The sequence below is a fragment of the Saccopteryx leptura genome, chromosome 10 (genome assembly GCF_036850995.1).
Source record: "Saccopteryx leptura isolate mSacLep1 chromosome 10, mSacLep1_pri_phased_curated, whole genome shotgun sequence".
Lineage (NCBI taxonomy): Eukaryota > Metazoa > Chordata > Mammalia > Chiroptera > Emballonuridae > Saccopteryx > Saccopteryx leptura.
The window spans coordinates 3,443,117-3,465,730 of NC_089512.1; the positions used below are offsets into that span (position 1 = coordinate 3,443,117).

The 22,614-nt window shown below is 57.3% G+C and overlaps 1 protein-coding gene across 1 annotated transcript; it reads right to left on the reverse strand.

Moving 5' to 3' along the window:
* Positions 1-492: 492 nt before the first annotated feature.
* Positions 493-15,031, reverse strand: CRBN (cereblon). Its single transcript, XM_066352004.1, has 11 exons — positions 14,916-15,031; positions 11,836-11,942; positions 11,023-11,225; positions 10,182-10,331; positions 6,340-6,499; positions 5,178-5,240; positions 3,724-3,808; positions 3,092-3,207; positions 2,707-2,771; positions 1,963-2,094; positions 493-681 (listed from the first exon to the last, which is right to left on the reverse strand). The coding sequence occupies exons 1-11, from the start codon at positions 14,980-14,982 to the stop codon at positions 501-503; spliced, it is 1,329 nt and encodes a 442-aa protein (XP_066208101.1). The 5' UTR covers positions 14,983-15,031; the 3' UTR covers positions 493-500.
* Positions 15,032-22,614: the final 7,583 nt, after the last annotated feature.

Sequence of the window (22,614 nt, forward strand, 5' to 3'; positions counted from 1 at the left end):
GAGAAAATGGAAACTACTCTGGGGCTCAAACTGCATATTTTAACTAGTATCTTCAGAATTTACACATCAGTATCAGAGAAACTAGACGCTGAAGGAACAGCCCTTTCAGAGGGTCGCCAGGTCACACCGTCACCTCGCCCCATCGGAAAGGAACAGGTACTTGAGCTTGGCAGCACCCGCGTGTCCCCTCTGCCCGTGGGAGCCGGGGGTCCCCACGTCTGCCTCCTGCAGGAAGCACCTCCTCACTCAGACCAGTGACCTGCCGGTGGCCCCCTCCACACCTGCGCGCAGGCTGCGGGGTCAAGTGTCAAGTACACGTTCCTGAGACCAGTCCTGAGGGCCCCTCCGCAGCAGGTCCGACCTCAGAGCCACCTGGCTGGGAGCTGGGCGTCCCCGTGGTCTGTGCACGGCGTGCACCAGCAGCAGCAGCAGCAGCAGGGACGTGGGCGCACACTGGCCTCAGGACCGACGGCTGCATGTCGGAGCCCTGCCGTGCAGGCTCACAGGCAAAGCACTACTTTGTCGGGGCTGATTTCATCCTCCGTGTCCGGGATCGTGAACAACAGGGCAGAGCGAGTCAAACCCCAAAACTTCTGAGGTGACATGTCTTTCCTGGTGGCAGTGAACTTCCACCCGATGTGGCTGGCACAGATCTTACACTGGGCAATCGTCCAGGCGAACCTGCCGAGGGAAGGAGGGGTCAGCCGGGGCCGCCTTTCTGCTCTGCAGCCCAGAACGCCGCTGTTATGAAGACAGAACTTGGAGCCAAGTATAAGCATCAGAGCAAAGGCTGAACTTTGACCTTGACAGGTCACTGAACCAAACCCCATAAAAAGGTTTTCTACTTTGTATGTGGGGGGGCAGCTGTGTTAGGCCTGCCTGTGGGTTTCCTGGCTGCAAGCACTTTGCTTGATGAGTGTGTGGGCATGGTCTGTATAAGGCTGTGGGGCCTCCCCTAGGCGGCGCCCCCAGCTCTCTCCGCCACCCTGAGGTGCGCTGTTCCTCCCTCACCCTCACGGCAGACAGTGACGTCCCTTTGTATGCCACCTGCATCACAGTCCATCTCCCAGTCACTGCGTGTGGCAGTGAAGGAAGTCAGTGGGCAAGGGGCTCATCAGATGTGCTAGAGGCCAGCTCTCCAGACACCTGGACCCAGGAAGACAGCCCGTGGGCCCTGGAGCACTAACACCTCCCTGGCAGGGAAGGTGTGCACAGGAGGAAGCCCTGTGGGGTGGGGAGGCGAGCGCTCCTTGTATAAGACTGACCCCTGCTGGAGGACCTGACGGGGATTCTGACCAGGCCGACCCCCACTGTAGGGCCCGACAGGGGACTCTGCCCAGGCCGACCCCCGCTGGAGGACCCCACGGGGGGACTCTGACCAGGCCGACCCCCGCTGGAGGACCCGACAGGGGACTCTGACCAGGCCGACCCCCGCTGGAGGACCAGACAGGGGGGACTGTGTCAGAAACATAGGCCATGGCCTTGCTGCTGTCCAGTGTCTTCAGGAAAGTAAACCAAGCCCTGGACTGCAGCCGTCCCCGGACCTCCTCCCTGGGCATTGCCCACGCTTAGCATTAATTTTAACTCTAGTCCCTGGACTAAAGAGGGTGTCAGATACGACTGGTCCAGCTGGCACCATTCTAGGCTCAGAATATGAGTCATGTTCCCAACTCCTGCCCAGCTCACTAACAGGCTGGCTTGGGACCTAAAGGGAAGACAGAGGTTAGGACCCCGGAAAGCACTGTTGCTGACAGGTGGCCGCTCCCACGGGCCTCCTGGTCCCAGGCTCGGCCAGGCAGCAGCAGCTGTGGGCAGGCTGGGCTCTGCAGCCCCTCAAGCCAGAGCGTCAGACAGGATCCCTCATCCCGCTCTCTGCGGTGGGTTCCAGTTCTAGCAATGCTGCTGAAAATTGGTTTCTACCCACTTAAGGCAACACTTGAAACAGCCCCAGGATGCAGTTACCCAGGAAACCAGCTGTGCTCCGTGGACGGACGGCCAATCAGGTTCAGGTTGGAGGCTTTGTACACGGTCAGCGTCTCGTGCACGTACCCGTGAGGGTTCACGTAGGTGGCCATCGGCCCGCACAGGGACAAGCTGCAACAGAGGCCGCGTGGGGTCAGGCACCGTGAGAAGCAAGCCCGAGCCTAACAGCTTTGTGCCCGCTGACCAGGACAGGCTGGGAGCGCTGCCGTTCCTGGCCTGTAGTTAGCTTCCATAACCTCAGCCCAGGGCGGCCAGCCCACTGCTTTCCCTCTGTCCACAGCTCCGTGTCACCTGGAGTCAGGAGGAAGTCACCAGGCAGCCTGTGACTCCGCAGACAGTTCTTGCCCTCCTGACTTATAACTATTAACTATGGATCTGTCACAGAACGACCTCCAAACAGTTACGTCACACGGCACTGGACGTGGTCAGAGCATGTCCTGCTCATCATAGGCCTCTGGGGCGACCCTGGTGCTTCCGGACACATGAGGCCGGGGTGCCGCTCTAGGTCCTCGCTGTGTTCTAGGACACAGTGACACCGAGGACGGGAGGACGGTCCCACCCCGCCCTCTGGTGCCCGCCCAGCCCTGGGCACACTGCACTCACATCTCCCTTACAGTGTGACCAGGGGGGAAATTATGGAAAATGGAAACAGTCCCAACAATAATTCTGGTAAGGTACCTGGGAAAATGTACTCAGAAATTTACTAAAAAGGTAGTGTCTCACCTGAATATTTCATTTTTGGTGGTTATTTCTGTTTCTTGACATTGTTTACAGCAAAGAGACGTGCACTAAAAAATTTGGAGGAAATTAGTGGGGAAAATTCATTCATGTAATAATGTAATTAACAAAAACCTCTCTGAGGCTTGTTCATTCACTTATTAAACTAATGACTCGCCTAAACAGACACGTGGCCACAGATGTTCACCAAGGGTCATCGCCGAGAAACACAAGACCATCCGAGCTTCTGTCTGGGACCCCTAGCAGGACACTTAAGACAACTGTCCTTTCCACGGTCTGGTTTTCTGGCGTCAGGACCGGCGACAGGCCCCACCCCCGGCCCCGTGCTCCCAGGGGACTAAGCACAGTGTCCCGTGCCCGCTCTACTTACTTTGTTAATGATGTCTAGTTCACAGCGAAGTCGTTGGATAGCACTACCGATTTCAAGGAGCTGAATCCTTAATACATCGTCAATAGGAAGACAAGCTGCTACTCTGTAAGAAAAATCTTGAGACACGGTGGGTTTGCAGGTTTTAAACTTAGGAAGATCATATGCTTTTGGAATCCTTCTCAACAGGATTTCCCAAGAACGCTTTTCACACATGGAGCAGGAGTCAAGTGCACTGGCCTCAGGAGGGACTCGGATCTTAGCAAGCCCTAAAACGTAGCCTGTCCTATGCTTGGTTTTGCAGGTGCCTTGTGACTTACAGTCTAACACATGTGGGAAGTGACTTATTTGCCAGGAGACCAGAAACAGCTAAGCAGCAGCCACCCCACAGACACGGGCGTGTGACTGCACTGCACGGGGAGAGGGCAGCTAGGCAGGGAGTGAGAGCCAGCCAACAGTGCAGCCTGAACTTACGAACACCTTGCTGAAAGTTGGAGTGCTCATGGAATTTAAGAACTTGGTTGTACTTAACTAAATGTATTCATTTTAAAAGTTGCTGAAAGCAAAGGAAATGCATATGCTTTTTAAAACTAATATTGCTGTTAGTGCCACAGGAAGGAATTGACTTTTCATACCTATTGGATTTGAAGGAAGAGAATCATCTTTTAGGTTTTCGTCCCATTCACGTAGCTGTTTCTTGATTCTATCCATTAAAGTTTCCTTGTTTAAAATAAAAGCCACAATAAGTTTCACAGGCCTTTAGAGCTTACTGCCACCTGTCAACCCTAATAAAACTGATAACAGTAGCAACTGAAGTCTCACGAGCCGTCTGAGCTCCAGTTTCAATGTGTTTTGTCGGGAGGGAGGGCTCCCCTGCTCCCTGGGCTGTGGCCCCGTGCATTGTGTGTGCACTGCAGGCTCCCCTGCTCCCTGGGCTGTGGCCCCGTGCATTGTGTGTGCACTGCAGGCTCCCCTGCTCCCTGGGCTGTGGCCCCGTGCATTGTGTGTGCACTGCAGGCTCGCCCGCTCTGTGCACATGCCTCCCCGGAACAGAGCTCACCGACTCCCCGGTGTGCACACAGCCCCGTCTGCTGGGATGTTGCTGAGGCGTCTCTGTGGTGCTGTGCACGTGGACGTGCTCTAAACCTGCTGGGCGTCCCCCAGACCGGAGGCTGGTGGGCAAGGGCTCCCCACGGGCACAGGGGGCATGGGTGAGTGGGCACTGCGCCAAGGGCAGCCACTGCTGGGATGCCCGTATTAGAGACGTCACCTGCCTCGAACCACGGAGGAAGGGATAGAAACCAGGCTGGGAAAAGTCTGTCTAAACCCTGGAGTGTCTGAGCTGTTCCACCAGCCTGTCTCAGAGTTCTGTGTGGTGGGGCGTGCCTAGTGCTCAGACCTGAGCAGGAACACTAGTGGGTGTGGTCAGCACACTGCCTAGGGGTCAGGAGTGTCTGAGCTGCTCCACCAGCCTGTCTCAGAGTTCTGCGTGGTGGGGCGTGTCTAGTGTTCAGACCTGAGCAGGAACACTAGTGGGTGTGCTGGTCAGGACATTGCCCAGTGTTCAGACCTGAGCAGGAACACTAGTGGACGTGCTGGTCAGTGCACTGCCTAGGGGTCAGGAGTGTCTGAGCTGTTCCACCAGGCAGCCTGTCTCACTGAGTTCTGTGTGGTGGGGCGTGCCTAGTGCTCAGACCTGAGCAGGAACACTAGTGGGTGTGGTCAGCACACTGCCTAGGGGTCAGGAGGCGTAAAGATATTTGTTTAGAAAAACCCAAAATACTGTTAAAGGATTCTTTAATTTTCTAAGAGTAACTAGCACTTGACCCAACAAAATGCTTGGTAAGCCCTAAAACGTCTCTATCTAGTCTTAGTTACGAGGCCTAAGAAACCGGGAGCACCGACACTACACGTTAAAGGCAAAGTCTCCCGGGAGCCTCTCTGACCCCTGACCATTCCCTCTGGACGGGATGAATGCAGGGTTTGAGGGTAAAACGCCACTGAGCACGGAAGCCTGTGTTTGTCCTACAGGCCCTGCCTTAAGGACCAGCCTCCCCTGGAGGCAGAGGGTAGAGGGGGCGTGACTTACAGCGTCGTACAAGGAGTACAGCCAGCGAGGCCAGGAAGTCAGGTTAGCACAATGAAATTTTCTCTGAAAACAGAAAAAGAGTCAAGAAAGTGACCTCACTATCAACATTCTCACGGTAGAAAGAGCTGCATCTGAAAACTGATTTGGGCCAGAAAAAGACTTGCTAAGAAAGAAGAAACATTTCATAGATAATCCCATAATAGGTGGCTAAGTCTGACAGTCATGTTTTTATAGCCTTCAAATACATCTTGCAACTACAATCGTGACTTCCCACACTGAGGACGACCCAGTCCACTGGGACAGAGGACCTACACCTCATAATGACTGACCTGTAGACCAGTAAGCACGTGTCTAGCATCTGCAGTGAAAACCTGAAAACAAGCCAAACTGAGTAAGAACTGTGTCCAGCGTCCCTGTGAGGTGGCCGTGAGGAGACAGCCCAGAGCGGCAGTGACCACGCACTTGGGATGCCCCATCGGGTCCCCTGAGATCTCAGGTCCACATAAAAGTGTGAGTGAATCTGGACTCGCCGGCATCACAGCATGAACCCCACTACCCTACCTGACACCTGACAGAGCAGGGCCATCAGCCTGGGGCTTACCAGGCTACTACGGAGACTTCCCATATCCTTGAAAGGTAAGCCTCACAAAGCCCATTTCTTCTACATTTATAAACTAGTCATTTCCTGTAAGCAGAAATCATAAATACTGTTGTCCTCAACTGCTGCCTCTCACAGAGGAGCAGAAACAGGCTGTCAGCTGTCCTTCCAGGAGAAGGAGTGACGTAGCCAGAGGGACGTGCCGACTCCCCGAGGCCCGTGGTGCCGTGTGGTGCCGTGTGGTGCCGTGTGGCACCGTGTGGAACTGGAGCGGGGGCTGCTCGCCGAGCACCCGGGGTCTCGCTCGTGGGGCCGGCTCTCCTTCCCGCGGGGCCGTGGGTCAGGGCGCGGGCCCCATGTCTGACCGACTGCAGACCAGGGAGGCCCCGCGGCAGTCCCTCCCCGACAGCGGACCCACCGCATCTCAGAACCCACGTGGCCACGGGGAGGCCACAGTCGTCTGGGGACGCATCCTCAGTGAGACCTGTGGGTGTTTCTTGCTTTTTAAAAACAAAATCAGCACCGTCCTCATTTTTCTGAGGACACAGACAATTGGAGTCTCACCTTCTGGTATCTCTGCCACCACACGTATGAGCGGCGGTCCTCCCAGGAGCTGGGCGTGGAGGGGACGACCTGGCGGCGGCTGAGGGACCCGAGCTGCACGGCGGACATGGTGGGCGGCAGCACGCACTCGGGCAGGATGTGCACCCTCGCCTGCTGGATCCTGCAGCCAAGCCAAGCGGGGCCGTCGTCAGACGAGCTAACTCAAACGGTGACGACTCGAAGCGCGAGGCGAATTTCAACTACTGCGGTGTTCAAAGTTTCTTAACACACTCATCAAATGCTGATACTATGATATAAAACAATTTCAAAAAGACTACATCTCATAAATCATAGCAAAGCTAAGACCAGAGATGGCCGAAGGCATGGATTCCCGCCTCCCTAGGGAATGGAACGGAAGGTGTTTCCATTCCAGGAGCAGTCTATAAAAGAACCAGTTAAAAAGCATCACCAAGCCTACTACTGCCTGCACCGGCCCTGCCATCACCCCACCCGAGCAGCAGGGAACAGAAGGGAGAGTGAAAATTAGACCAAATTTACTTGTAGCCTTAACTTCTGTGTGCATTACCCCTCATTCTCATGTCTAACATGAATATGCAAACAAGATACATATTATCTTTTTTTTTTTTTTTTTTTTAGTAACTTAAATGCTCATGATAGTAACATTATTTCCAGAACGGGACTGGAGACTGTATCCTACTTGCAACGTCTTTCCGCGGGCGATGCCAACAGGAAGGCTGTGGCTGCGAGCGGTTTTCTTAGCGGGCGCGCTCCCCTGGGGACAGCAGGACACGGCCCACCTGGAACAGTGTGCCACCCTGCACAGTCCCGCAGTGCACTAGGAACCTAAAGTGGTCTTCCCGTAACCACTGTCCTGACCAACAAATAGTTCTGAGGGAAACTGGCATACTTCTACTTGTTAAAATAAAATAGTTACGTCTGTCTAAAAATATCTGGGTTTCACTGAATGAAAACAGACCCACTCTGCTACCTTCATTTCTTTCCCGAAAGCTCACGCTTATGTCTGCGTGACTCTGGAAAATGTTAAAAAGAAATGACTGTTCAAACTGTGTTCACAGGTTCTTACAATATCGCTACAGTGCATTAGAAAGAAACAAACCTCAACTCTCTTCACCTGACCTGTGAACACAAACAACTAGTAATCCTATTTTTAAAACAAAAGCGTGGACCTCTATACAGACCTTTTTAGAAATTGGATTCTTCTTTAAGGTCATCAATAACTACATTAAGAATGATGTTTTACCCAACACTAGTTGTGCAGTTACATTAATAGTGATGCATGCTTTTATCTTGTTGTGATAACACCCTTAACGTTACAGAAAGGCCAGCTTCCCGGTCACCTGAGAGGCTGGCCTGGCAGGTGTCTGAATCGCCCAGGGTAACGGACGCTCTGGTCACTGGGGGGCCAGTGACGGTGCCCTGGAGCCGAGTTCCATTTGGAACATAGTCTGGTTCCCTTTCCAACCTGCTATAGCAGCTGTCTGAGATTACAGTCACATTACTTTATGTAAATATTTAAAAAATGAGTACAGAAATAAAACTGTTCCAACAACTATTAGGCTGAACCACAAAGAACGCTTCCCAATCTGGTTCCGACTGACTGGGAGACCGGGAGGGACGGCTCGGGCGCACGCTGCCCCGGGGACCCTTCGACCACGGACACGCAACACGCAGGAAGGGCTGCGCAGGGGACGGCCGCCTGTCGCCCCTCGGCCTGCAGACCTGGCCCAATGTCTCCGTCCAGTGACGGTGACGGAGGGACATCAGCACACACGGTGACAAAACGAACATGAAGGTGTGTGTGCAGCTCTGCATGATTTCCAGATTTAACTTTCTGACAAACAGTCATCGGTCTCAGTTAGGACATTATTATTAGCCTCTTCTAGTTCCAAATGGGAAGTCACCGCCCCTTCCTCTGTGCACGGGGAGCAGCACTCAGGACTGGGGAGTCCTGCAGTGACTCAGATACACGACTGCTTTCAAATTAACTTAAATAAAATCCACGTGTTCAGCACATGGCACAGGACGAAGCCTGTTCCCTAGAAAGGGGAAGAGGTGGCCCGGGCCTCACACAGGAGGGTCACTCGTGTGGGCGACGGGGCTCTCGCCCCAGGCTGCCCGCTGGAGGAACGGAAGCAGTGCCCCCGTGCTCTGCAGAGATGCTGCAGCTTCCAAGGCAGGGACCTGGAGCCAGCCAGCTGAGACAGGCCCTCTCCAGGACTGGCTTCCACGTCAGGATAGGTCGCGGTGGCACTGGTCATCTCTGTGACCCCCGTCCCGCCGGGGGCAGCAAACGTAAGAACCTCCTGCCATGGGAGAACGAGCCCCTGCCAAGTCCTGTCCAGCCGGCCAGTCTGAGGCTCAGGCTCAGTACGGTCAGCTGGACAGACCCCGGCCTGTTCTCAGAGCTAACGGGCTGCTGCCATCTTGTGTCCACAGGGTGTTTCCACAATCACAAGTCACTGACACACAACAGCCACAGACACACTTTTCCCCATGTCCAATCCCATCACGATTTCCGGAGCTAAGTGACCACTGATAGTAAGTACTTCACAAGTATGAGGCCGGGAAGGCCTGGCCGGAGGAACGGAGCTGCCAGTGACAGCCCCAGTAACCCAGCGGCCTCACTCTCAGCACAGGGCCTCAGGAGGACATGCCGTCCCCCACGGGCACCACGTGAGTCCCGAAGGCAGGATGACGTGGTCTCTGCCGCTGTCCTGGTGCAGCTCACCTACGGAGGGGGACAGACGTCTGGGGACTGTGCGTCTTCAGTGCTGGGAGCGTCCACACGGAACGTCCCGGGAGGCTGGCCCCCACCCGCCCTCCACGCTCTCAGCCTGAAGGCTGGCCCGACCCCGTCTCCCGTCTCCGTGGCTGACAGCTGAGTGATTGAGAGGCACAGTCCCTGTCCCCGTGCAGCGCACACTTGTCCTAAATCTTTACAAAGCCCTCGTAGCTTCCACATGCTGAGAAAACGCTGCTGGTGCGACACTGAGGTTGGACGAGACCCCCACCTCAGCTGCAGGTAGGGCCCAGGGCACCAGGACCGGGCAGAACCAAGAACCCGCCTTCCTTCAGAGGTGGGTCTCGGGCCAGAGCCGAGGCCACGTCCCGGAGGATACATGGATAATTTTAAGAGGATAAATTAGGGTGAACTGGATCTTTAAGGAGCCCAGCGTTCCTTACACTTCTCAAACCTCCAGCAGGAGACCCAGGCAGCACTGACCGGCACCCGGACGGCATGCAGGGTCCCTGCACTTCCCAAGGCACCCAGCGTTCACCGGTTCCCTGGAAGGTGACACACTCATGGGCGACACGCACCTGCACTAGACACACGTGGCTCCCACAGCTCGGCTGCCGCAGGAGCTGGTGTGGCCCTCAGGTGTCACAGGGACGCCGGAAACACCACAGTGTCCCCATGGTGTCCCTGCAAACACGGAGCTCACGAGCCCTGCCCCCATCTCACTCTAGAGAGAGGTCTTCCCGCCCTGAAGCCGTGCCCACAGGACCCTGCCCTCCGGGCATGCAGCACGCTCTCAAGCCTGCAGGGACGTCAGGGTCACCTGGAAATCTGGGAGGAGGGTGGTGGACTGTCCCCAGGCTAATCACCCTGTGGGGATGAGGATGACGCTGACCTCTGGTTTCTTTAGTTTTAAAAACATGCCAAGTAACTGAGATGCAGAGAAAATCCAAAGCCACTAGGCTGAGCCTTCAAAGGGAAAGAGAACAACTAGTTACGAGTTAGTGAGGGGGCCCCGTAGGATGAAACCACGCACAGCGCCCACGTCACGGGGATGCTGCCCAGCTGGGAGGTGCGCCCTCACCCGTCGGACTGGGTTCTCAGCTCCAGGACCTTGAACCTCTGCCGGCCCACGGCTTTCACTTTCACGATCTCGATTCCGAAGTCCTGCTCCTCGCGGTAGGCGTAGATCTCCGCGGTGATCCCGAACTGCGCCTCCCGCTCCTGCACGTTGCTTCAGGGCAGAGGGCGAGAGAAGCATCGTGCGCATTTCAGTTCTAAACATGCAAAGCTGACAAAGCAGTCCACGCGGGAGAACACGTGGTGACTGACCCCCTGCAGGGTGCTGCACTGGTCCCTTCACGCCCCAGGGCAGCTGAGATTTAGGAGGGGCCCTCAGAGCAGGGGGGGAGCGCTTCCAGGGAAACAGAGCTCTGGTCAAGGGCAGCGACCCGGGACCCGGGCAGCCTTCTGTCCACGCAGCAGCAGCGTGGACTTCCTGGTCATGTCCCGCCCCCGCCGCTGACTTCCTGCAGTTGCCACGAGAGACCCGCAGTGCAGCTTCCGCTTACCACGGCCCCTAACGGACACCCAGGAATCCAGACAAAACAGCCATTCTTTGTAAAAGTCATCCTTTACCTTAAAATGCAAAAGCTGTCTTCCTCTTTAAATAGAGACTGGTCTTAACAGTAAGTTTCTAGAAATGTTTTTTTGTTAAATATTAATGATAACTTCAAATAGCAGAAAGTTCACTTGTGTGCGAAGGAAAACGTCTGTTAGTGTAACGATGGCCCATTCCCACTTCTGTCTTTCCACCGAACCACGCCCCTCCCCCCTCGCCGAGGCACTAGACACGCAGGGCGACAGTCCGCCCGGCGTGGAGGCGGACCTGCAGCCTGCCGCCGGCAGAGGCCGCGAGGGCTCACCTGTACGCCAGGACCGCGAAGGTCCTGTCCCTCTGGATGAGGGCGCGCACCATGCTGACCTCCTGCGGGCGGGACAGCTGCAGGGGCAGGGTCTGCCCGGGGACCAGGACCAGGGCCACGTGCGGCAGGACAGGGATCACCGGGCAGCTGTCGTCGTCGTGCAGGGTCCGGCCGTGGAACTCCTCCATGTCGGCGCCCAGGTACTGCGGCACAAGACACGCGCCATTACGGGAGCCGCACAACACCAGTGTGACAGACACGGGAGGAGTGAGAGGCAGGAACGTGAGCAGAGGACCACACATTCACTAAAACAGCAGTGACCTCAGCGTGTTGGCACCCCACGTCCAAGCCTCATTCTGATGCCTAGAAACAGAACTGCTAACACTGTGTAAGGGTCTCCCATACAAACTCGACCATGTTTTAGTTCCACATATTTCACTGTGGCTAAGATAAGAAACATCTCTATGTCCCATGACCCCCACGGCAAGTGTAGGGCGTGAGTCGGCTGCACAGCACCGGCTCCCAGCACGGTGGAGGCCCCGACACGTAACACGGCAGCAGCGCCAGGACCCCTCGACCCGCGCACACAGGGGAGGGCGGCGATTCCTGGGAGAACCCCACGAGGACACGGTGTGGTGGTGCTGGCAGTCCCGGGGACCTGCCTCTGCTGGAACACGGCCGCGTCCTCACCCGCTATCGGGCGAGGGACGCCCAGCAGGGCACAGGACAGACACCAGCCTTGGGAACAGGAACGGCCACCTCCCCCGATGGCTGCATGGGAGTGTCTCTGAGCTCTGCCACCACATGACGTACCGTGTGTGATGTGGGCAGACTGGTGTCAAAGTTTATAACGTTGGGTTTTTTGGCGTCTTTGCAATCCTGGTCCTCAACCTCCATTTCATCTTCTTCCTCACTCTCTGCTGTAGGAGAACATCGCAAGAAGAGACCACATGTGTGACAATGTCAGAGCTGAGCTCCCTTTCGAAGGCACACCTGGCGAGGGCTCTGAGCCCTGGTGGCCAGGGTGCAAACACCACCCCCACCTGACAATCCTGCCCGCACGGAGACGAGCCGCCAGGGACCCGGGCTCTGCCGGGTGCTGCCACGACACTTTCTTGGCCCAGTCTTCGTCTCAGAAGACGACAGAGAGGAGCGTCCCTGCACGCCTCACGCCCACTGTCCTCTGGTTCACACGGGTCACGCTGAGGGGTGAGCGTCAGCTCACCTCCACCCTCCACCCGGGTTCCCTCAGTCTGCACCTAACGTCCACTCTGCCCCCCACCCCCATCCCCCGTCCGAGACCACATCAGTCGCTTGTCTCCGGGGGCTCGCTGGGCACACACTTCCCAGTTTTGAGGAGTACTGGTCAGGCATTTGGTTTGACGTAGTCTCATGATGACACTAGGGTCACCTGACCTGGGGTGGAAGGCCGTGAAGGCAAAAGGCTCCCAACACGACTGACCGTTGGTGCTGGTGCCGACCCAGACCACCCCACTGAGGTCGGGTCTGGGGGACTTCTCCACTGTCACCTCACTGATGGAAGGAACTCACCAGGCCCACCGCCACTGCAGGGGTAAGGGACCCGTCTCCTTAAAGGAGCGCCTACACACACTGTTGAAGTTCTGGGTGAGAGATTCGTCTCCTGCCCTGGGACAAATTCTGACACCTGAGAAAACCCACTGCACCTGATTAAACCTGAGTTTCCTCATCTGCAAAGTGAGGCACGAAGAAGACAATCCCTAGGCTCCCAAACTTTAAGGGGCTCCTACACGAGCCAGGAAGCACGGAAGACCCATTAATTACGGCCAAGAAAAGACATCACATGGCCGGAGGATTGTCACAGCAGTGATATCACTTCCCAGAACCACTGTCACAATACCGTTTGAAAATGAAATGTCTGCACTCATTTTCATAGCAATTTTGCTTGTAGTTTTAAAAAGTTTCCATGAAACATTTTAAAAGAAATGTCTCGGCCAGCTTTCCCGTAATCTTTAAATGATAAAACCTAAGCTCAATGGCTTTAAAACCTGACACTACTAACAACAGGTATGAAAATGAAAACTTGGGGGTCTGTCCTTTTCCCACCAGTTAGGGCTCAAGTCCTCACCCTGCAGCAGGGGGACTGTCGTGCGGGGGCTTTGGGGGCCGTCTGGGATGTTTCTGGTTGTCACAACTAGGGCGGCCCTGCCTGCACCAGAGAGGCTGCTAAAAATGCCACAGGACAGTCCCCCACAACAAAGATTTCTCTGGCCCCAAATGTCAAAAGTGCCAAGGCCGAGAAACCCTGGCCTACAATGACCACAAAGATTTAGTGACACTCCCTTTTGACCTGATAATTCCTGTATTTCTAAATGCCCCAAATAATCTTCTAAACAGATAGAATGTCATCCCTCAAAATCCTTATTTAAATCAAACAACCTCCAGCTATGTCCCTGACAAGAAAATACAAATGCCTTTCCTTGAGGCAATTGCCTTGGGCTGTCTGTTAATTCTTAGGAATTCTAGATATGAGGCTTTGGCAGAGACCATGGTCATTTTCTCCTATATTCACGTGGTCAATGACCTAACACTTCATATAAGAACAAATGTTTCCTAAGAACATTGATGTTTCCACGAGACTAAAAATATATATAAACTGGCCCTGGCTGGAGAGCTCAGTTGGAGCATTGTCCCAATAAGCAAAAGGCTGCAGGTTCACTCCCCAGTCAGGGCACATACAGGAGCAGCTTGCTTTTTCTGTCCGTCTCTCTCGCCTTTCCTCTCTCTCTCAAATCAATGGATAAATTTTTAAAAAAACATATAAACGGATGATACAAATATCCTGACTCAAATTCGGTACCTTTACAATTCCATGGAGAGACCACATGCTCTATGAGAGAAAGCTGAGCAGATCAGATGTTAGCTCAAAGACTACAATCCATAATTTAAATTTTTAAATTTTTAACTGTTCTGACTTTTAATCTCCTTCCACAGAGTAGCCTTTCTCATCACAGAGCTGACACCCACTTCCCTACTCAGCTGTCATCAGTGTCACCGTGACCAAGACAGATTCTTTGCATCTTAAATGTCCAGCCACTTCCTCAGCACGCGCCCAGGGGTTACTCCTCAAAACTCCCGCCGCGCGGATTCACGCAGCACCCCACGCTCCCTTCCAAATAACTGCTCTGCGATTCACAAAGGCGCGATCACTGGACCGACAGCCTGTCTGGCCGGTCTCCCTCCGGACTTTCTGGATCAACACGCCAGCCGCTGCGAGCCGGCCGAGTGCAGTCCGAGGGCAGGTCACGCAGGGGCACCCGGTCCCCCCGGAAACCCGGGGGTGGCAGGTGCACACGGGCGCACGGGGCCGACGGCAGCTCTGCAGGGACGGCGGACACACTCCGCTCCGTGCCAGCTCGGCTGCGGGCTCCGCAACGCCCTCTGACCCGGGTCATCCGTGCACGGGAGGCCCCTGCTCCCCGGGGTGCGCGCTCTCGGCCCGGCCCCTCCCGTGCACGGACTCCCCCGAGGGCAGCGTCCCCGCAGACGCCGGAAGCCCCCGCCCAGGTCCGGGTGGGAGACGCGCGCTCCCCGGCCGGCTGCGGGGCCCCGTGCCGCACAGCGCGGCCCCGAGCTCGTGCGTCCGGCGCCTCGGCGTCCCCTCCAGGAGCCGCGCCCCGGCCGCCGCCGCCACCGCCCGGCCGCCGGAGCGCACGTCGCGCACCGCACGGCCTCCCGGGCCGTCCCCGCGCTGAGCCGCCGGGTCGCGCGTCCAGGGCCCCGGGCTGTCACTCGCGGGAGGCCCCCGCCGCGCCCCACGGCCCCGGGCCGGTCCCGGCCTCCCCGCCCGCGCCCCGCGCGCAGCCCGCGGCCCTGGGCGCGCGCCCGCCACCCCGCTGTGGGCTGGCCGTTACCAGGCAGCAGCGGCAAGTGGTTCCCCATGTCGTGCGCAGCGTCCTGCGGGTCCCCCTGGCCCGCCATGTCTGTTTACCCGCACAGCACGCTGGGACGGGGCGGTGCCGCCTTCTCCGCCGCCGCGCACGCGCCGCAGCGCCCCCTGGAGGCCGTCACGCCGTCTCCGCCGCCGCGCACGCGCCGCAGCGCCCCCTGGAGGCCGTCACGCCGTCTCCGCCGCCGCGCACGCGCCGCAGTGCCTTTTGGACGCGCTACCCACCCCTCCCTCCGCTGTCACCGCCGCCGCGCACGCGCCGCAGCGCCCCCTGGAGGCCCCCGCGGGCAGGGCACGGGCACCGGCACCGGGGAGGAGGGGTGGCTGCGGGGTCCAGGCACCTGCACCTTCGTGCCCGCCGCGCGGACTGAGCCCTCGCCTGGGGAAACTGAGGCTCAGATTCTGGTCTGCACACCTCACTCTTAACGGAAGAGGCTGGGCGCCACTAAGAACGTGCTTGGGCGGCGAGCGCTCCGGCTCCTAAAATAAGCCGGTGGTGAAGGCTGGAGAAGACGCATCGCGACCCCCAGGGTGGCTTCCAACTTCTTTTTCCCCAGGCCGGCGAGGAGTGAAACCGAAACAGCGTTACAGGAAATAAAACACGCACACGTGGGGAGGGGAGGGAGCTGCGCTCTGGGGAAAACAGGAGGCACCTGAGACTTCAGGAAACGGCATGAGCTTGAACCCTCATTGAAAAGTTAACCACCACGAACGCCCGGGGACCTCAGCCCCAGAACCCACTCGCTCCCGCTCTCCACGTCTGTCCCCGAGTCACCTTGCTCAGGCACCTCCGGCCGCAGGCCTCCGCTTACCTGTTTGCAAAATGAGACGGGACCGAACCGTGTCCCGGACGTGTTCTCGCTCATCGTGTCCACAGCGCTCGCGATGGCATCGCCGTTTACCGCCAGGCTCACACGCCAGGCTCGTTGCATGTTGTTGGGATGGGTTAGCGGCGTTAAGGTGACCCTGCTGGTCAGTTTAAGGATGAGTCTGTGCCAGAACGACAGAAGGAAAGTGCTAGAAGGATGGAAAGATGAGAGGATGGCTGGTGTGTGTGTGTGTGTGCATGTGTGTGTCTGTGTGCGCATGCGCGTGCACGTGAAGGGGGGTTGGGAAGAACCGACATGCACACCCCGTGCAGCAGCCTCACCATCCACCGTGGCTTGTGAGTTGCAGTCAGGTGTGCTCACCAGCCGCTCAGCAAAGAAGAAGCTCCGCCCTGCTGGCGGTCCTCCCCACTGGTGGCACCTCCACTGTGGTCTCCCCCGAGGCCAACCAAGAACCCTGTGGACAGGAAAGGACCCCGCCGTGGGCCTGGCCGGGCCGGCATACATGGCTGAGTAAGCACCCGGTCTTTCCTTCCCCTTTCCCACACGGTGCCCCGTGCTGATGCGCCATCTGTGTGTCTGTCCCTGTCTGCCTCCTTCCCCTCCCTCCCTTCACACTGTGCCATCGGCTGCCTCCTCCACTTGACCCGGCCAGGGTCCACCCAGCCATCCAAAATGCCAGCATTCAACAGCAGCGAGTGACCAGTGAACAAGATCATAGCCCTAACGGGTTTCTTGGATTAAGCCCCCTGGGTCGTTAAGACCAGAAAGAAAAGCACCGACCTTCACTGTTATTATTTTTAGTATTTTTCTGAAGTGAGAAGCAGGGAAGCAGAGAGACAGACTCCCACATGCGCACAACAGGGATCCACCCAGCATGCCCACCAAGGGGTGATGCTCTGCCCATCGGGGCCGTTGCTCCATTGAAACTGGAGCCATTCTAGCACCTGAGGCGAAGGCCATGGAGCCATCCTCAGCGCCCGGGCCTACTTTGCTCCAGTGGAGCCTTGGCTGCGGGAGGGGAAGAGAGAGATAGAAAGGAAGGAGAAGGGAAAGGATAGAGAAGCAGATGGGCGCTTCTCCTGTGTGCCCTGGCTGGGAATTGAACCCAGGACGTCCACACTCTGGGCCGACTCTCTACCGCTAAGCCAACCGGCCAAGGCCTTCACCATTATTTTTAATGCAGTAACTTTATCCTGAAACAAGGTGTTGTACTGAGTTCCTCACATTTCTTCTTGGGTGAAATGTGCCCATGGTGACAAGCCCTGCAAGCCAGAGGGACGGGACATGCGGAAGTGCAGAGGTCATCACCTTGCAGCTCGGGAACTGACTTGCATGGCGCGTGAGTCAGGCAGGTGTTAGAGGAGAGAAAGTGTGGATGAAAACTCTCCTGCTCTTCCAACACCTGGCTTCTACCCCGTGTCAGCAGCAAGGGAACACCCACCACCTGGGGAGCCAACTCAGGCTCCCTTCTGTTTTGAGTGATCTTTTATTATTATTTATTTTAAAGGCTGAGAGAATGCTCCTGCCTTGGTCTGAGTGGTCGATTCTGTCCTGTCTGGATCGTCACGACAGCCTCCATGATGGTTCTCGGCTTCCACTTGTCCTTGTAGACCCTTCTCTGCAAAGCAGTGGGGCTGACCCTGCTGAAGCAGAAAGCAGTTACAGGACACCCCACTCAGGCCCCCTCCCTCATGCCCCATGTCACATAAGCCAGGTTGTCACCCTGGCCCACAAGGCCGCACGCCACGCCACGCCAAGTGGGGGCCACGCCCACCTCAGGGCCTCTGCCTGGAATGCTTCCTGCACCAGAGGCCACGCCCACCTCAGGGCCTCTGCCTGGAACGCGCTTCCTGCACCAGAGGCCACGCCCACCTCAGGGCCTCTGCCTGGAACGCGCTTCCTGCACCAGAGGCCACGCCCACCTCAGGGCCTCTGCCTGGAACGCGCTTCCTGCACCAGAGGCCACGCCCACCTCAGGGCCTCTGCCTGGAACGCGCTTCCTGCACCAGAGGCCACGCCCACCTCAGGGCCTCTGCCTGGAACACGCTTCCTGCACCAGAGGCCACGCCCACCTCAGGGCCTCTGCCTGAAACACGCTTCCTGCACCAGAGGCCACGCCCACCTCAGGGCCTCTGCCTGGAATGCTTCCTGCACCAGAGGCCACGCCCACCTCAGGGCCTCTGCCTGGAACGCGCTTCCTGCACCAGAGGCCACGCCCACCTCAGGGCCTCTGCCTGAAACACGCTTCCTGCACCAGAGGCCACGCCCACCTCAGGGCCTCTGCCTGGAATGCGCTTCCAGCACCAGAGGCCACGCCCACCTCAGGGCCTCTGCCTGGAACGTGCTTCCTGCACCAGAGGCAGGACCTGATCCCCCCACTCCCCCAGGTCTGGGATCAGATGCGCTCTCCTTGGGGAGTCCTGCCCAGACACTCATCATCAAATGGCAACTCCGCCTTGTCCGGTCATCTCTGTCCTCCTTCCCTGCTTTATTCTCCTTCAAAGGACTTACCAACTTCTAAAATGCTACAAGGTCTTACTTTTAAAAATTGTTGTCCCCCTCCCCCTCCAAGAACGTAAGTTCAGTGGGGAGGTCAGTGATCTCTGTCTCTTCTGTGTGTGAATGTGCCCCAAGGGCCGGACACAGTGCTTGTCACTAATTAACTGTCCTGAAATGTTTATTGGATGGATGGGTGGATGGGTGGTGGATGGGTAGGTGGGTGGGTGGGTGGATGGATGGATGGTGGATGGATGGATGGATGGATAGGTGGGTGGATGGGTAGGTGGGTGGGTGGGTGGATGGATGGATGGTGGATGGATGGATGGATGGATGGATAGGTGGGTGGATGGGTAGGTGGGTGGGTGGGTGGGTGGATGGATGGATGGTGGATGGATGGATGGATGGATAGGTGGGTGGATGGGTAGGTGGGTGGGTGGATGGATGGATGGATAGGTGGGTGGGTGGGTGGATGGATGGATGGATGGATAGGTGGGTGGGTGGGTGGATGGATGGATAGGTGGGTGGGTGGATGGATGGATGGATGGATAGGTGGGTGGGTGGGTGGATGGATGGATAGGTGGGTGGGTGGATGGATGGATGGGTGGATGGATGGGTAGGTGGATGGATGGATGAATGGATAGGTCAATGGATGGATGGTGGATGGGTGGGTAGGTGAGTGGATGGTGGATGGGTGGGTAGGTGGGTGGATGGTGGATGGGTGGATGGATGGATGGATGGATAAGTGGATGGATGGGTAGGTGGATGGATGGATGAATGGATAGGTCAATGGATGGATGGGTGGATGGATGGATGGATGGACGGATACATGGATGGGTGGGTAGGTGAGTGGATGGTGGATGGGTGGGTAGGTAGATGGATGGATGGATGGATGGATGGATGGATGGATGGATAGGTGGGTGGGTGGGTGGATGGATGGATGGATGGAAGGATGGATGGATGGATATGTGAATGGATGGATGGATGGATGGATGAATGGATAGGTGGGTGGATGGATGGGTAGGTGGGTGGGTGGATGGTGGAGGGGACAATGTGTGTTTAACCTTCATCCTATTCACGGGGTACCTGTCCCAGCACCACCAGGATCCACCTCCACCTTGCTCCTCCTCCTCCAGATCTGCAGTCCTGTGGGACACTCCCCAACCTCCCCAAGACGGACGACAGAACCGAGTCAATGGGGCTGGTGCAAGAGGAAGGGATGTTTGCTTTGCTGAGAGCCATGTTTCTCAGGGTCTGGTCTTGAGGCCCACTACAGGTGACAGGGGCCTCCCTGGGTGGTGGTAAAGGTATCCCAGGACACAGGTTTTGCTTGGAGACAGCAAAAGAAGACCCTTAGATTTTCATTCTGATGCCCGACCAAGGGCTAGCTCCTCGTCAAGCTCAAACAGACAGGTAACTAAGACTTGGTTTTCATAAACTGCAGTTAGAACATGATTAGAATTTGAAAGATTCCTGCTGAGAACGTGCAAGCACAGAGAGGGCCCTTGCGGCATTCCGGAAGATGCCGTGTTATGCAGACACCCTCAGCGGTCTTAAGCTGGTCTTGGTTTGGCATTGCCGCTCTTACTGTGGCATGAGTTAATACAGTTGAGGGTTTTTTTTCCCTCTTTTTAAATTTGTTTTTGTTGCTTCTTATATTGGCAACGGATGCATTTTTGGAGGCCTTACTGGGGCTGCCCTGTCCAGTGTTTGCTGGTCTTGGAGCTCTGTTGCCCGAGGAAACCAGAATGCAGAAGGTGGGTGGATGGGGGGGCTTGGCTTTGCTGAAGTGGCTCAAAGAGCCACCAAAGGACAGTCCAGCCTGATGCCCAGGTTGCTGTGGTCACATGGCCAGTCTCCAGCCAACAGGGGCAGCCCTTTGCCTGCTGAAGACGCCTGGGGCAGCCACCACCGTGTTCCAATCATGCAAAGTGGCCACCTGGGTTTAAGTGTAGGCCAGGCCCCTCCCTGGGACAGCAGGCGTCCTGGGAGGGGTCAGCCCCCACCAGCAGGTCTGTGTGCCAGGCTGGGGCTTGGAGGGACGGCGAGGTGAAGCCGCCACTGCTCCGAAACGCTCCAGCAGGAATCTCGCTGACGACAGTGTGGCCCAGTGCCCTGGCTAGTGACCCAGTCGGTGAATTACAGAGAGCAGGACCCTCCTCCTGCAAAGAGATGCCGTCCCTCACGCAGCTCTCCTGGCCTTTCCGGCCAGAACTCTCTCCCCGTCCCTGCGAGTGACAGCGGCATTTGCCTCCTCGTTCTGAGATTTTCTTTCTTCGTGCCCCATTCCCAGCTCTGGGGCGTGTCTGCTGAGGGCAGCGACCACCCTCGCTGGGCTCTGTGTGCTCAGTGGCGAGGGGGACGGGGAGTCCTCGGCACGGATTCAACTCGGAAGAAGACATTCCCGCGCCGTGTGAAGGGCTGGGGACGCACAGTGGCGACCAGAACAGCGCCTTCTCCCCCGGAACCTGCAGGCTCGCGGGGTGAACGCACGGACGTGGGTCAGGGAAGCACGCGAGTGAACAGCTTACACGGATGGCGAGTGCTGCAGAGGACGGTCCGGGCGCTTCGAGCCGGGCCTGGAGGAGGGGGCCGGAGAACCTCCGTCAGGAATGATACCTGGAGCAGCAGGAAGGGTGTGTGTGTGCAGCAGGAACAGCCTGTGCGAGAGCCCTGCGGCAGGAGGGAGTCCTGGGCTGGAGCTCAGGCAGGAAGGAGAGAACAGCTGAGCTGAGCTGGGGCCCCAGGGAGCGCAGGCCTGTGAGCCTGCTCAGCACGTTACCTTCCCCGGAGCAAGGAGTCCCGTGACTGGGTTTGCACGTGGCTGCAGGTGCAGGGCCAGGTGTGTTGGGGAGGAGTGGATGGACGGGGACACCCATCAGGAGGCAGTGGCAGCACCCACTACAGTGCCCGAGACCCCGAGAGGGTGCCCCCTGAACCTCAGCTCTCCCCTCTCATTCCACAAGACTGCCAACTGGCTTGGCTTTTAGTTACTTTAGTTTTTGTTTATTGATTTGAGAGAGAGAGAAACATCAGTTTGTTGTTCTAAACATTCATGCATTCACCAGTTGATTCTTGCATGTGCCCTGGCCGGGGATCGAACCTACAACATCAGCGTGTCGAGAGGAAAGAAGTCAGGTTTTCAGCTTACTTACCTGACACTTTGGCCTGAGGATCAGTGTATGCACGAGTCCCCGGGCTTTGTCCGAACCTCAGACAGACAAGCACATCCGGGCTGCACGAGGGAAGCGCAGTGACGCTGCTGGCAGGTGGTCGGCCTCGTCTAGCAGACCCGCGCCGCGCCGGCAACGGAGAAACTGGGCTGTCCAACCGGGCTGGCTGTGCCCGCAGCACGGGCCCCAGCGTGGATTCTGGAGAAGCCCAAGGGCGGGTCTCACCGGAAGAGCGTGATCATCCACGACAGCAGAGGGACAGAGAGGAAAGCCACAGGCAGGACAGGTCATTTCAAACACGCTGAAACACCAGCTAAAAAATAAAACAAGGACAGAGACCGCCTGGGAGGGTCGGGAGGAAGAGCAGAGCCTGGTGCCGCCGGCCGTGTTTCTCATGAGCTACGACGACCAGAAAATACGGGTTCTGTAAAAGTCCCCTGCAGTCAGCAGGCCTGCTATTAATTTCCACATCCCATTCGCCATCATCCTTCATGGCTTCCTTCACGGTGAATCTTCTTTCTCTGTGAATTTGGGCGTGAAGATGAAGGTGAAGGAGACTGCTAGGATGGCCACCTGCCCTGTGCGTCCCTGCCCTGTGACCTCGGGCGGGTGGCTGGCGCTCTGTGGCCTTGCTCTCGCCCCCCTCGCCCCCCACAGGTGGGAATCTGGGAATCAGAAGGGCTCCTCTCGGCTGGCCATGGTGAGCGGAGATGGATGGAGAACAAGCCCCACAGCGAGTGACCGGCTCAGAGGTCAGCGAGGACTCATGGCTGAGCCTTGCTCAGGGGACGCAGCCCACCATCGGCTGTCTGTCTTGCCTCCGTCCTCTGTCTGCCTTTCTGTTCTCTGCAGGGTGGTCAGCTGCCACCCCTGCCCCGTCCCTATTCCGAGTCTTTGTCGGGGGTGGGGCCTGGACTCGGACACACCCTAGGCGGCTGTGTTCTGAGAGCCACCTGCCCACAGGGGACCTAGAGGGAGCTGGGAGGCTGGAGGAGGGGAGGCACTGCCCTGCCTTCCTGTCCCCGGGCACCGGGCCGGCCCGTAGCCACAGGTCACTGCAGCAGCGCCAGGCAGCCCCCACAGTGGCCAGCAGGTCACGTTGGCAGTTCTGCCTGCATTTGCAGTGGGACCTGACTGTGTCACTCATGGGCCCAGCCGAGCACAG